This window comes from Acartia tonsa, chromosome 9 (genome assembly GCF_053477335.1).
Source record: "Acartia tonsa isolate MP-2025a chromosome 9, ASM5347733v1, whole genome shotgun sequence".
In the NCBI taxonomy this organism is placed as follows: domain Eukaryota; kingdom Metazoa; phylum Arthropoda; class Copepoda; order Calanoida; family Acartiidae; genus Acartia; species Acartia tonsa.
Genome location: NC_137268.1, coordinates 15,326,999 through 15,343,034, shown reverse-complemented (window position 1 = coordinate 15,343,034; position 16,036 = coordinate 15,326,999). Strand labels below are relative to the sequence as shown.

The 16,036-nt window shown below is 32.3% G+C and overlaps 1 protein-coding gene and 1 long non-coding RNA gene across 2 annotated transcripts; one reads left to right on the top strand and one right to left on the bottom strand.

The window, feature by feature from the left end:
* The first annotated feature begins 7,573 nt into the window (after positions 1–7,573).
* Positions 7,574–9,866, top strand: LOC145328304 (uncharacterized). Its single transcript, XR_013882417.1, has 4 exons — positions 7,574–7,667; positions 7,949–8,119; positions 9,160–9,184; positions 9,674–9,866. It is a non-coding gene; the product is annotated as an uncharacterized LOC145328304 (long non-coding RNA).
* A 953-nt stretch (positions 9,867–10,819) lies between these two features.
* On the bottom strand, positions 10,820–16,012 carry LOC145328303 (uncharacterized). Its single transcript, XM_080171930.1, has 7 exons — positions 15,851–16,012; positions 15,382–15,449; positions 14,812–14,873; positions 14,271–14,357; positions 12,396–12,523; positions 11,416–11,504; positions 10,820–10,915 (listed from the first exon to the last, which is right to left on the bottom strand). The coding sequence occupies exons 1-7, from the start codon at positions 15,891–15,893 to the stop codon at positions 10,835–10,837; spliced, it is 558 nt and encodes a 185-aa protein (XP_080028056.1). The 5' UTR covers positions 15,894–16,012; the 3' UTR covers positions 10,820–10,834.
* Between the last annotated feature and the right edge of the window lie 24 nt (positions 16,013–16,036).

Genomic DNA, 16,036 nt, shown 5'->3' with positions numbered 1-16,036 from the left:
TTGCAAAGGAGAACAAAATTGGTTCAGCAATTAGTGAGATTCTTCGCTAAAGATACCCCACATACCCACACACACACACCCACACCCTGTTATAATCATATAAGGATATTCAATATGATATAACATTGCTTTCCTATAACCAACTGAATGGTAATACATAATATGTTATTTGGTTCACGTCTATACGTGCACATAAACAATCTAAATTTTGTAATAACGACACTTTTTTTCGTCAAACGCAGCTTCTATCTAACTAGGTATTGTAAGTTTTAGTTATAAATACAGTTACTTAGTTTAGGCTTGTTCTCTCTCTCCACACACACAATTAAGCACATATTTCTGTAGCTATCATTGTCATTTAGAAATTGATTTTGTCTTATAAACACTGTACTGCAGTGTATTGTTATGTTTTATGTAAAATAGTGGCTACGTTCAAAGTACTTAGGGTAAGAAAGGCAATAAAATATAATTCTTTTTGGTAAAACAGCTTAAAACCATCCCGAGAAGTATATACAGTTTTCCTTAAATGAATAAATCAATTGACAGGAAATATAAATTGCTGTGCTACTTATGAACTTAATGGACGCATTGAATAAACACTCTCCATGTTTTATAGATATTTATCAAGGGAATTTTATGCTTTTTATTCCACGTTTGGTTTAGTTCAGAACACAGATATATAATATATTCCAATCATCAAATTATATAAAGTAGTAACGTAGTATTTTGCTAACAACTGAACCGATTGACTTCTCCATTTTAGGAAAGTTTTATATAGGTTATTGAAATTACATACCAAAAAGTTTTAAAAATAACTATTGGTGTTTTCATAAAAGGTGCCTGCTGCATGAACACTAATACAGCTTTTTTTTTTAAAATTGAAAATAAGGTAATTATTCCTATGCTGAACCAGTATGGGGAGTACTAACCCTGTGGGACTACTGATTAGTACACAACACATTACAATAATTAGAACAGGAATACTTTTTAAAAGCGAAGCTTTTCTATAATTAGGGTCGGTCCGTCCGTCCGTCCGTACGTCCGTCCGTACGTCCGTCCGTCCGAGATAGATAGCTTTTATTCGTTAATTTAGGCATGTTAGAATTGTCCTATCGATTTCAAACTTTGCATGATGATTCCTGTAGTAGTTGGGTACGATTTAGAAAGCGTAGCAACTCTATAATCATTACCAGAATGTCCGTACGCCCATTTTAAACATGTTGATTTTTCTACTTTTTTTAACAACACATTTTCAAGTGTTTTAATTATCCGTTTGATCTGATTTTTGGTATATTGATTCCTGGGACAATAAAGAACAATATTATAAGCGAAGCAACTCTATAATCAAGTCCAAAAATGTAAGTATGTCCATAAACATTATCCTGTTTTTAAGCAGTTTTTCAACAAATTTACCTACAATTTTGATTCGACATTTATACATTTATGTTCCGATTTTTCAGTTCAGATACTATACAAGTGTTAATGTCCGTTTGTCCTACCGTTTCAGTGCTTCGCTTTTATGGATGTTGTCATCCTTGTTTAAAAAAGATTTACATAAGTATTTATAGAACATTTAATATTCTTGTTATTCCTAACATGATATAGGGTAGTTTCGTTACTATTTGAAAGGGAATAGATAAAACATAACAAAATATAAGGGGTGGTTTTAAAATAGAAAGCTTATACCATACTGCAGCAACACAGGGAGGGAGAGGACAATGAATAGTATATTCCAGTGTTACCTTAAGTTTTATAATCACGTTATCAGCCATATTCCTTAAGATCTCTGATCGAGAGAGACAGATAGGACAATGATATTCGAATTAAGCTAAACACTTTCTTCCCTCGTTTAAAGTAATACAGGGGAAGATTATTTTATTGTCAATTGTCGTATCCCTAAATCCCTGTGTGTATACGCAATTTGCTTACTATGGTACATACAATGGATATAGGATATACGTGGATATATTGACAAAGGGGGAAAATTAGTCGTCAATTTAGCTTGCTAATATGGACCTCATATATTGCTTAGTAAGTTCATTCAGTAGGAGAGCTGGGGTAAAGGGGTGGTTTGGTGGTATCGTTAATGTAGCCAGTTACGATCATCACTTTTTAAAGTAAATGAAAATCTGGTGCAATATCCAAGTAATAATATATCGATTGTTCTGTACATACATGAAAGAGATACCAATATAAGTATTTGGTTTGATTGATCAATAATTTGAAAAAGTTAAGCTTCTATAAAATTAGGATATGTAGTTCTTCCCTTGAAAACAGCTTTCTTTTTTTTTCTGACGTATTATAGTTATTTATCGCATCGTTATAATAGAAAGATTTCGCGGATGTTAGAATGAAAACTTATAAGAAACCAGTTTTGTTAGCCTCCAGGGACCGAATTTGTGATTTGTATTTAATATTCGTGGAAAATTGTCTATGATACGATGTTATACTGGAATAATATTTATATAGTTCAACGCCCCCCCCCCCTCCGATTTTCTTTATCTCATTTTCTGTGTGTGAAGGATAGAGGGCTGTAACTGAATGAATTTTTAAACATGGGGATGACACATAACTTTTTTTAATATCTCCATCCTGGCGGGCACAGGATTCCAGCAAACCTGGCAGGGTCCAACAGATAAAGATTAAAAGATTTGACTTAAACAAAGGTTTTATCTTACCAAAATACCAAAATATAAATATAAATAGTAAACCGATATCCTCCAGGTCTCCAGAAATCTTCAAAAGCCTCCTCTGACCACAATTTTTGACTTAGAGACTTTAAAATTTTAACTTCAGCTTTTCTTTATACACAACTTATTAAAAATTCATAAAGATCCGCCGCCGTTTTCCGGCCAAGTTCAGCTGCGGCCACCGAAATTTATGGTTTTAGATTTCTAGTATAAAATTTACATAAAGATAAACATTTTTTTTTTAAATTGTTTTTCTAGCTTCAAAAATAATAAAATGACATTTTTTTGATATTTTTAAGTAAAAAGGACCTAAAAATAAAGGTTGCTAAATAAAAGGGTGATTGAAGCGAAAATTGTCTTTGACTCACTTATAGTCGGAAATTCATTATTAAACAGGGGACATGCAATTTTTTTTAACCATTTGGCTCTAATAGCAGCTGAGATAATAAGGGGGGCGTTGAACAGGTGCAGCAGGGGGCCCGCCTGTTAAGGGTTAAATTGGCAATGTGCTATCTTCTTCTGATTTATTATATTTACACTTGGTTTAGTCAGTAGAAAAACAGGGAATGCCACAGCCAAACAATAACAAAAAATCCACTCCTATAAACAAAACAATCACACCATCTATAAATTTAGTTTTTGACTGTAGAGTCTTGTTAACCGCTGATCCAAAAAGGTTCTCCTTTAAAATGTAACTTCTCATAGTTCCTGAGAAGGTTATACCTATTTTGAGGAGGGTTACTACCACCCACCCAAGAAAAATTGCCTTTAGCCTCCACTGTTAATTAAAATGGGGAGAAGGCGATCCCTTCCCAAATCTCAAGTGCCCCTAGAGGCCCCTGAGAGCGTGCCGCTAGTTTTAAAGATAATAGTAATACATTGACTTAAGCATATTAAAATGATTATTACTAGAGTCCAAAACAAAGTTTCTTTACAAATACAGTAAATAATATATAATAATATACGTTTTAAGTTAAGGGAAAATAAAAACAAAAAAGTTTGAATCAACAAGTAGAATAAACGAACTGTCTTGATATATTTTTTTGTTATTTCTATTTGTTTAATTAAAAAAAATTTTCAACAAGGATGACAACATTCTTAATAAAAGAAATAACAAACAAAATGGACAAAAACAAATATAAATAAACATGAAATATAAACGCATTACATATTTTTTAAAATATATTCTTTGCTTTTTTTGTGCCTAATTATCCTAGTAATCAATGTTATAAAAATTCAGTGAATAGGAAAATAACAGTTTTTACTTTTTAAAACGCTTAAAGATTATCAAGTTGAAAACGTTGTTATAAAAGCCTAACGTTTAGAAGCATAAACTATAAGTATTAAAGTCCTTTTATTATTACATGTAATCAAAACAAAGTCCTATATCTAAATGTAATAAAACTTATGCAAAAACTTTGTATAAGAAGGGTGGTACTTTTAAAAACCATCCGCAGGGGAAAACTTTGCTTTGATTAAAAGGTAGAACTAGATTTGATATCTAAAATTTGTATGGTCATAATAAGTTGTATTCAAGTGTCCAGTTGGATTTTAAACGTATAAGTATGAGTTTAAACTTTAAGTAAAGAAATACTTTAAAAATAAAAATGGAGATACATTTTTTTAGAGAGCAATGCCTTATAATTTAGATAAAAACTAAACAGTAGCAGCAAAGCCAATTAATTTAAACTCTCTCAGAGCTAAGCAGCAAAAAAGATATCTATAATACAAAGTAGAACTATGTGTGTAATTGAATGTCCTAGTGAATCTTAACCGCTGAGCCAATTGGGTTCCACTCTTCAGGGAATATAGCTAATGGTGCTTTATGCTTATTAAAATTGAAATTTTAAGTTGAGGGTGGACCGATACACTCTTCCCCAATGTTCCCCTAGAGGCAACTAAAGGCGTAGCCACAATAAGAAATATAAAAGCGAAGCTACATTATAGATAGAAAATATCCATTAATCCAAAAGTGTTTCCAAGTTAAACTTTTTTTGGTAGGAATTTATTTAAAGAAATGGTTATTTTGATTTGTTTTGAGAAAGTTCGCCGCCGACTAATCTAAAATGAAATTGTCTACTATCTTAAATTATAAAAGAATATAAAAAGTGGAATAAGGTTTTTAACTAAAAAAAGGTTCCTAAGGGATGCAGGAACCAAAATATGACTTTAACTCCATTATATTCCAAAATTAATATTTAGAAGGGGAAACACACAAAAAAAATTTCTCTATCAATCAAAATTCACGTTTACGAGTATTTGATATTTTATTATCTTTTTTCGCATCTTTACACTGTAGTTATGAATAATCCAACCAGTTTTATCCCATTGACGTCACACTTTTGTTTCAAATATTTGAAGGGGTTGATTTCGAACTCTCATTTCCCGCTGTATTTTTGCCTGCAATTATCATAATAGCTAGGCATAGTAAATAAATCATACAAAATATTTCTCATAAATCATGAAAAAAGGGAAACTTTTTTTTAACAATGATCCATTATGCAAAAGTAACAGGATGTTTGTCATTTAGTCTGTGTCTGTGTAAAGCAAAAAAATCTCGCTAACCGCTGAATCGATTTGGTTCTTTATGGCTTTACATTTGAGTAAAACACTAGAGGGAGAAAGTATCTGTATCTCCCTATCGCAACCGCCTTGTGCAACCTTTCTATTGGGTCATTGAAAATCAACCAATGGTGTTGCTTATATCAGCACAGCCAAGAAGAAGATAATAATTTAGAAGCAGAAAAATGAAGGGAGGTAGTTGTCTGTATATACATCTTTACTTTAGATCTTTTGGATTTACAATAAGGATTCATATAAGGTCAATTATTATTTCGGGTGAGGGTACCACAACCCTCCGAAGAGATATAGCCTCTAAAAAATAAGAGCATTCCTAAAAGAATATCATAATTAGGGGGTTAACTTCTACCACCTCCTTCCCTCACTAGTCCATAGAGGCCTTTAGGGGCGCATTCACTGGTTACATAGTAAAGGAGTAAGTTGTATCCATAATTATGTCCTCTAAGATCTTGTAAATAGCTGTTCCACAATATTTAGGAATGTTCAGCTTTACTCCGGGCAGGATTAAGGCTATATGGATGATGACTGGTTGTGCCTTATTTCTAAATTCCTACGCTTAACTTTCACATTATACCTTCACCTGTTACAGAAACACTTTCCTACACGTGATAGTTACAAAACTGAATATTTCAAAATATTGTAGAGTGGTTTTTCCAACCATCAGCAATTTCCTAGCTGTGTTTTACAGACAAATTTTGATGCCAGTTTCCAGGAACACCAAATAGCATCTCAACACAAAACAATTATTGCCTGCTTAGATCTATATCAATATTCTAATATCTAAGGTTTTTTCTCATGAAACCAACACTATTATTTGCCTCAGTGGTTGTCTAGACGCACCAAGAAAAAGTGGAAGAATTTTCACTGCCTCAAAATACTGTTTTTACTTGAGAAGGCGCGCTAGACATTTTGGAAAATATGAACAATGATGAAATAAATATTTTATGAATACATAGAAAATGAATTATAGAATATAATTTAGGTAAAAGATTCCTCCCAGCTCAAAATATAATCATAACTTTTATATAAAATAACCAATACGTTAGTATGTTTTTTTTTATGGGGGTTAAAATTTTATTCATTTTCGAAATTTTCGATTACTTTAGGGATGATGGTGGTACCCTCCCCCAAAATAGTTATAAACCTTCCAGGGACCCATGAGAAGCTAGCCTGTTAAGGAAAACCCGATCGGCTCAGCGGTTAGGGAGTTCCTTCGGTACAGACAATCAAACAGACAAACAAACATCCTTTTACTTTATTAAAAGGATTGATTTTTATTTAACTTAAAATTCATAGTTAATTGTTATTTAATTTTGAAACAAAATACTAAGAATTGCGATATATGTATATATTTCAAATATTGGCTAAGCATGATTTTGTTAAAATGAAATATTCAAAAACAAGAATGACAACACCCATAAAGCGAAGTTCTAGAATCAGAAATAAGGACCGACGAACAATAACTCTTGTAGAATAGGATAATCATATCATACAAAAAATGTTAAAAACTCTTGTTTGAGATGAACGTAAAGACTTTATGGTAACAAGTATACCTATCTGTCATGTGAATCATCATGCAAATTTTGAAATCGATAGAATAATTTTATTTGAATGATTATATTATACAAAAACTGTTGTTAAAAATTATCACGTTTAAAAGGGTCATACGGACTTTTGATTATAGAGTTACTACACTTTCTAATTGATACTTAACTGTTATAGGACTTATCATGCAAAGTTTAAAATCGATATAAAAATTCTAACATGCCTAGATTAACGAAAAGAGCTAACCGTTACAGACGTACGGACGGACGGATGGACTGACCCTAATTATAGTAAAGCTTTGCTTTCAACAAGGCCCCATAATTGTTAAAAGCAAAGCTTTCCTATAATTAGGATTGTTCCGTCCGTCCGTACGTGTGGAACGGATAGCTTTTTACGTTAATTTAGGCATGTTAGAATAATCTTACCGATTTCAAATTTTGCATACTGATTCCTGTAATAGTACGATTTAGAAAGCATAGCAACTCTATAATTGTTACTAGAATGTGCCTACGTCCATTTTAAAAATGTTGATTTTTAACTTTTTTCTCTCAAAAAACTTACTTATAATTTTGCTTCGACTGTTAAACATTTATATCTGATTATCCAGTTCTGACACTTTACAAGTGTATATGTTCGTTTATCCAATGTTTCAGAGCTTCGCTTTTATGAGTGTTGTCACCCTTGTTTAAACCATATACACTAGTACGTGTGCACGTGTGCCAGTGACCCTCTGGTAGGGGAAGTGGTGGAGGGGTAACAAGAGCTATAAAATGATTGTACTCTTTGAAGTCCTTTAAGTTTTGAATACAACCTTACAACGCAAGAACCATGCATTTTAAAGCTCTATGTTGTGTAAGTAATCATAAGAATGTATATACTCTTTCAGTAAATCCTTTAACAAGGTCGATTGTGCTCAATAGCAGCGGGGCTATTTGACATAACAGGCCACTTAAAGGGAAATCTTACTACTAATGATGTGTAAAAACTCTCCCCCCCCCCCCCATCGCACCCCAAAAAAAGTACTTTTGATTTTTTCATGGTGGTCTACCTGTCTTGTTCTGCGTGGCTTTTATTGTCAGTACCAAAATATCTTATTTTTGTGCTTGGATAATTATAAAAATATCATATTTAAGGTTTTCGTACTTTTATTGTCAGTAAACTTTTCTTTGTTGCGCCGAGTACCAGTACATAGACCAATAAATCGCCGTGTGCCAAGTGGATCTTCAAGTCTAGATTCTTGGCCAAGAAGAAGTTCTGGATATGAAACTAGATCTTACAAGCCTTCAATTTTTGGCAACGGACAGGTATTTCTATATTTATATCACTAGCTGCTACGCCCCTAGAGGCCTCTAGGTGCACTTGAGGAGGGGAGAGTCAAATTTGATAACCCAATTTATTATTTTAGATTTTAAAAGAAAAAGTAAAATTTTTTTTTCTTAATTTTAGTTAAAAAAAAAGAAATTTTTTTTTTGGGGGGGGGGGATATTTTTTTTTTGGGCGATTTCTCTTGGGAGGGTGGTGGTATCCTCCCCCAAAATAGTGATTAACCTTCCCGGTACCTATGAGAAGCTACCTTGTTCAGGAGAACCCAATCGGTTCAGCGGTTACCGAGATCATTCGGTACAGACAAACAGACAGACAAACAAACACACATACTGTTACTTTATTATAAGGATATCATAGATAATCTTAAAGATAATGCACCAATCAATATTTTTCAAAAGATATGTCAATTATTAGATACCTTTTTATACCTTGACGTTCTGAAAACAACAACAATTTAGAAAATCAGACAAAAAAACAACACAGCTAGCTAAGATCTGTGAAAAATATTAATTGATAAAAAAAACGGAACCTAGTAAAAGTCTAACTCTGATTATGACGTAAAAAAAATAGCCAATGAGAGGCCAGTATACACTGTAATTGACCAAAGGTAAAATTTATAGTGGCCTCTCATTGGCTAATTTTTTCACATCATAATCAAAGTCAGACACTTTTACTAGGTTCAAAAAGCGACACGTAAAATTTTTTTTGATACATAAACTCAAACAAACATTGAAAATTTGACTTAACTATGCTACTAAGTGATGTGAATGTTGATAATATAATTTGCAGAGGTCTAATTAAAAGTTTCAAAGCTGATGTTCTATTTATTTGATTTCTGATGAATTGCCCAAATTTATTGCAGTTTTTTAAAGATTAATTTTGATTTGTAAAAATTCAAACCATGATTGTTGAATTCTTATTAGTAAGGTTAATTTCATAGAAATTGTCATAGGTTGCTACCAATAATAATTGAATAGTTATTAAATTCTTTGTTATTGAATTTATATTTTCATTACAGAATATGGAAGAAACAGATGAAGACTGTGAGTATTTCTTTTAAAATCAAAGCTTTTCAACATTTAGGACCAGTCCAATACAGATTGCTTTTATATCCATAGTTTGCCATATATCATAGTTTGGTTAAGCGGCCGGAGGTCCCAATAGCCTTAAGGCTGTCAAAGTAAACACTGCTGCGACGGTTTGCCAGTTGCAGGTGGTTGGCAAACTATTTATAAATGTAAAAATCTTTGAATATTTTAAATTCAAGCGTTTGTCACTTCTATCGTTTGTCGCTAAATTGAATATTCTAGTATTGGCGTATTCTAGGGTTTGTTGTATCTAGTGTTTGCCTGTCTAGCGTTTGTTGTATCTTCTGATTGACCTATCTAGGGTTTGAGACTTCGCCTCATTTTTTAAAATTTTCTAATGTTTTATCCATTATTTCTTTTTAATCCGAACAAAAGCTATTCGGTAAATATATCTTCTATTCTTTGGAATCCTGTATTTACTAATTTACTAAAACTTTTGTTTAGGCCAAGACTTTGAAGAATTGGATGAAAGAAGCAAGTTCCTTGCTCAATTCGGAATAGTTGATAAGAAGCTTTGTTAGGTGACAGATATGAAGTTACAATGTGGAATTAATTGGAAAAAAGAAGTAAGATAATATTAACCTTTCTGTTTTAATGTTTTACAATAATAATTTAATGAAGAATGTAGAAAAATATTGACTTTTTTTTTTTTACATGCAAAGTATGTTCTATAAAGCTGAGCGTTCTTACAGTGAAGATGGTAAAAGTCTCACCACATATTATGACGTCATACGATAGAATAACCAATGAGAGGCCAGCATAAATTTTAGCATTGGTCAATTACAGTGTATACTGGCCTCTCTTTGGCTATTCTTTCGTATGACGTCATAATCTGTGGAGAGACTTTACCATTTTCCTTACAGCATTTGTTTGTTTTTATCTGTAATGCGCTACACATGCAACGTTATTAAAATGCTCTTAGAGTCAAAGCTGTCAGTGTATGACTAATTCAACTAATCTATAAAGATAAGGATGACAAGACCACATACAAAAGTAGCGAAGCATAGAAATAAGGATTCACAAAGTGAGTTAAGCAATGGTCATAAAAAAAAACAGAAAAGAAGAAACAGAAAGAAGGATATAGATAAAAATAGTAGATATAAGAATGATAAACCTTTATCAAGTTTGATGTTGCCTAACCCACAAACTGTCAGAATATTTATAAAAGAATTATCGTCTATCTCAAAAAGATGCTGAGTAATTGAAATTTCCCATTGCGGATGGATATGCGGACATACTGAATTATAGAGTAGCTTCTAAGTTATTTATATCAGAGATCTAAAGGGATAAGACAATGGTCGTTAAATTGATGTGTATATCCAATGATGATGCACAAAAGTTGTTAAGAAATTATAAAACTTTAGGGACTAGTGTAATAAACGGCTCATTGCCCGCTTCCTTACTGGAATAATACTCTGGTACTAAAATATGGGATGGTTTTAAACATTTAAGATAGGGATATAAAGTAGAAACACACTGTGTTTTCTTATAAAATACTAGCGGCTTCGCCCCTAGCCTCTAGGGGCTTTATTTAGATTTTAAAAGATTTTAAGATATTTTAAGATTTTTTTAAAAGATTAATACATATACATAAGTAAATAAGATTTATTTAGGATATCGTTCACAAATAGAAGGTAAAAGATCTGTACATTTGTTATCAAACCATAAACCATTCGTGGATAGTGTCTGAAAAAATAGAAATTGATTTATAATTAGAGTAAAACACTAGAGGGGGAAGGGGTTAAATAACTACATGTCCCCTTCCCAAGGACCTCGTGCAGACTTTTAATTGGGTCTCTTAATATCAATTAATAGCGTCGTAAAAAATAACACTGCAAAGTCGCTTTAAAAGAGCAGTAAGGATATGGTGAAAATGAGGTCACATATTATTTGAAATTTACATAAACATATTACTCCTCATATGACCTGCTATTTTATCAGGGTTTGAAGGATAAAGAGCTTTAAACGTTTCATGACACATTATTTATCGCTGGCTCTATTTTTTTTGCCAGTTTTTTTGGATAGTGTCAAACGTTCAACCAATAATTGTAATTTAAAGAAAGAGTGATTTTTAATATTCATCAGTTATCGCCAATTGTCTTGTGCCTTGGTTTTGAGGTCTTTTCTTTTTATAGAACTTAAGGCACAGATAGGTAAATATCCTACTACTTTAATAATATTTTTACCTCTCCAACTTGACTATAGACACAATCTCCAGCCCCTCTGGGGGCGGCTGGGGCCCAGGCTGTGTACGACATTACACTGTCCTCAAGTCCTATATACAAAATTATTATCAAATGAATTAAGGTGCTTTTACTCATAGTACATATAGAGATTTGAACGCCTTCTCCCTTATGTTTAAAAGAATTGTTTTTCTCTATGCATATTAATCCTTAAAGGTGGCCTTAACTCTGAATGCACTGTTCAGCAGTAATAAACAATCAAACGAAAAACTACCACTGCCCCTTTTCAAATATATTTTTTAGAAATTCTAGGGGTGTTAATGTTCTAAACAAGGCACTTTCAGAGAAACGCATTATTTCATTTGTTGGCTTACAAATTTTGCCGACTTATTTCATGTTTTCACTTCCTTATTATTATTTTTTTGTTAATTTGGGTTCAATAACCTAAAAGTATAAATTTCTAAAGACATCAAAACACTAGAAGAAAGATAAGAAAATATAGAAATTCATTCATGTTTGACATTAAGTTGTGCCAATTTTTATACTCATGAAATAAAATCTTATTATAATAGTTAGAAAGATAGAACCAAAAAGGCTTTATACTAAGGAAAGTTTAGGAATATTTAGATTGATTTCCGTGATAACATTTTATTTATGCTCGAAATTTCCAATTTCATCACTAAATAAAAATATAAATCACGAAACCTTTTTTTATTATTTATCCTGTTTAAAAGTAACAGAATATTTGTATGTGTGTTGCCAATAATCTCGCTGAGCTCAAATGGTTCTTCATTACAATTCTTTTTATGGGTCCAGGAAAGGTGTGTACCTCTCAGAAAAAACTCCCCACAACAAAAAATATTTTATTTAAGGCTAAAATTTAAAAAAAAAAGAAGGGTCAACTCCTGTACCCCTTCTCTCAGAGCACCTATGGCTTATTAATATTCATAGAGTAGACCAGCTATCTAAAAAAAGATACTTACTAATAGGAAACTCCCATTCAAAGAAATTTTTCATAAAATCCGCGGAATCAGCTTTGAGTCCAATATAAAATGGTCCAAAGTTTCCCTTCTCCTTTAGCAACCATTTCATTACACAGGTATACTCCTTTCTCAAGTACAAAAACAAAATATAATTAGTTCATTTATACTGAACTAGCGCCACGCCCCTAAAGGCCTCTAGGGACACGTAAAATGATTTTTGAAAATCTATGTGAAGATCCGCTGTTTTCCATAAAGTAATTTTTTGGCCACTAGATGGGGTCAGTCTTTTTTTTTGCAATTTCTACTTGGGTGGTGATGCCATACATTGTATAGGAGAACCATATAGGTTCAGCGTTTAGCGTTATCCTTCAATACAGACACATAGCCATCAGAGATCATGCTACTTTATTATAAGGACTAGCGGCTACGCACTTAAGGAGTGGGGAGTCGAATTTGATAACCCAATATCTTATTCTAGATTTTAAAAGAAAACGTAATCTTATTCTAGGCCGATTTCTCTTGGGAGGGTGGTGGTACCCTCCTACGAAATAGTTATAAACTATCCCGGGACCTATGAGAAGCTACCATGTTAAGGAGAACCCGATCGGTTCAGCGGTTAGCGAGATCCTTCGGTACAGATAGACAAACAGACACACAGATAGACAAACATCCTTTTGCTTTATTATAAGGATTGACTCTACTCTATGTATATTAGTCTTACGTCTGTACAATGGACGCTTGTCCGTTATAATATTGGATATAGACTTCGTGGATATACTGGCAAGGGAAAATTTGTCGTCAATTTAGGTTGCTAACTGGACCTTATTTATTTGTCAGTTAATTCCTCTAGTAGAAGGTAGTGGATGGGGTAAGGTGGATGGAGGGGGGGGGGGGGTATTGTTATTTTAGCTAGATGTGAGTACTGAGTATCACTTTATTTTTTTTGCAAATCTGGTGCAACACCAAAGTAATTATATATCGATTATTATAAGATACTCAAATAGGAATAAAATGTTAATTTTCACCGTCTTGCCTAGGAATATGTTTATACCAATAAAAAACATTGAGTGAATAAAAAAAGTCTGAAGGGATAATCATACTACCCTCAAAAAATTAGGGTTACCTATCTTGGAGGTAAATTTGTGTTATGGAGGGGGGGGGGGGGGGAGTAATTTGACAAATCTAAATCTTTTTGCATTTTTTTTCCAATATCTCCCCTTCCACCCTTTAATTTAATATCGTTGTTATGAGCAACAACATCCATAAAAGCAAAGCTCTGAAACTGTTTGACGGACGAATATTAACTCTTGTAAAGTATCAGAACTGAATATTCAGAATATAAATATAAATTGAAAAATTTGTTGCAAAACTTCTTAAATACAGATTACTGTTTAAGGACATACTGTCATTTTTATGACTTGATTATAGATATGCTTCGCTTATAATATTGTACCTTATTTTAATAGGAATCAATACAAAATCAGATCAATTGGATAATTCTTATATATGAAAAGTTGTTATTAGAAAAAGTTAAAAAAAACATCATGTTTAAAATGGACGTACAAAATTCTGGCAACGATTATAGAGTTGCTACGCTTTCTAAATTGTACCAAACTACTACAGGAATCATCATGGAAAAATTTGAAATCTTTAGGATAATTCTAATGTGCCTAAATTAACGAAAAAAGCTATCTGTTACGAACGTATGGAATGACGGACCGACCATAATTATAGAAAAGCTTCGCTTTTACAAAAGTGTGCTTAAACTTATTACGACTTTAGTATTACCTACAGTTTTTCCTTCTCAAAAAACAAAAATCATAATTGCTTTGGTCAGATATAGTGAACATGTGAAATATCTTTATTATTGTTTACCTTGATTCTAAAGTTACTAGCTGGTAATTATGTGCTGGATCTGTTATGGATTGAAATACACAGGAACTACGTTGATCATCATAATCCCTAAATCAAGAACAATACTTTGCATATTACATTAATAGAGCAGCAAGAAATATAATATGGTTGTTGATTTTTGTTACAACATGTGTAACAGCTTAAAATCACAAAAAGATTTAATGAGTTGAAAATTTTTTCAGGCCATAATAAACAAATTATCATGGACTAAAAAAATTATGCACTAAAACAGCAACCGACCAACTTATCAAATGCTTTGCTTAAGTCTAATATATATATAAACTAGGTTATTTGGGTTGTGTATTTACCATATTGGTTGACAAAGTTCCTATCTGATATGTTATTCAACCAATATGTGATTTGCTTTATTTTGAACTTCAGAACCAGAAAACATATGTACATACATTACATTACACGAATTAGAAAATTCAACCATTTTAGTTTATGTTTAGTTAGTCTACCACAAATTGTGGAATTTTAGAATATCAAGGATTCTAATTACCTTTTATCTGTCATAACTTCATATTCATGTCTCTCCATTCCCATGTCTACTCCATTTATGTCCTGCAATAATTATATACATATCTTATATATTACTGGCGGATGCGCACGTAGTATCTAAGGGTTAAGAAGGAAAGGTCAGAAATAGCGAAAAACTATCTCAAGGCTAAAATCTAAAAATAAATAGCCTAAAACTACTCCGGGAACCATTTGAAACTTCCCTTAGAATAAGATCAAAATTATTTCAGTAGTTATTAAAATCAAAAGCTTCAGACAAAAACTTTACTACTGTATATAATAAGATTGGCCATTGGCTACACACATAGCCTTTAGGTAGGAACGGTTCTCCCAACCAGTTATTTTTTAAAAATCTCCAGAAGAAATTTTCTTGCGGGTTTTACCCAACCCTACCCTCAAGAAACTATCCAACGACTCATAATAGGTTCTCTAATTAGGACAACTAAATCTGTTCAGTGGTTAGCCAGATAAAGCGTTACAGACATGAACATTTTCACAGACAAGAACTGAAAGGCTTGCAGAGAATCTACGCTGCTAAAATTATAAAACCTACCATTTTACAGCAGTCATTTTGTGTATGAAAACCGTTTTGGCAAATGTTGGTCCAGGAACTCAAACCACCTACCATTAAAAGAATAAATATGCAGTTTTAGTAACAAAATTTAGTACTTTACCTCAAGCAAATACAAACTCCAATTGCCCTTATTTTTAAAATATATTGAAAGTAAGATTAAGAAGGGGAGGTATGTTTTATATTTACACCTATAACAGGTTAACCCTACGAGGCATGACCTGTGGTGTCCTGCGGACTACCATGCACCACATATTATCTTAAGGTGTCAAAAACACCAACCCCCCTTATTTTCAATTAATTGTAAAATTTTAGCAATATAGGTTACAAGTTAAAATTTTAATTAAAGTAGATTATTTACCTGCCTTTAATGTTCGCATAAAACATTCAGACATACAACTTAAATTCATTATTAGGAAATTCCTCTACTAAAAAATAGAAAAAAACTTACCTTGTAAAAACAAACTTAAATACAATGTTAATTTTATCTTCATTTTGACACTGCTCACTATAAACTGCAATTTTCTCAATTGTGACTATAAATATATATTTAGAGTTGCTAAGCTACTCTTGAACTAGTAATGCATATATAACCTTTATATGTATGTATTGACTGCTGCGCCCCTAGCATAAAATC

Bases quoted from the DNA above. Each gene is read 5' to 3' on its own strand.
- LOC145328303 (XM_080171930.1), bottom strand. From the start codon at position 15,893: ATGAAGATAAAATTAACATTGTATTTAAGTTTGTTTTTACAAG. The intron at 15,450-15,850 runs GTAAGTTTTTTT...TTTTAATGGTAG, and splicing joins TTTAAGTTTGTTTTTACAAG to GTGGTTTGAGTTCCTGGACC. The intron at 14,874-15,381 runs GTAGGTTTTATA...TAATTATTGCAG, and splicing joins AAAATGACTGCTGTAAAATG to GACATAAATGGAGTAGACAT.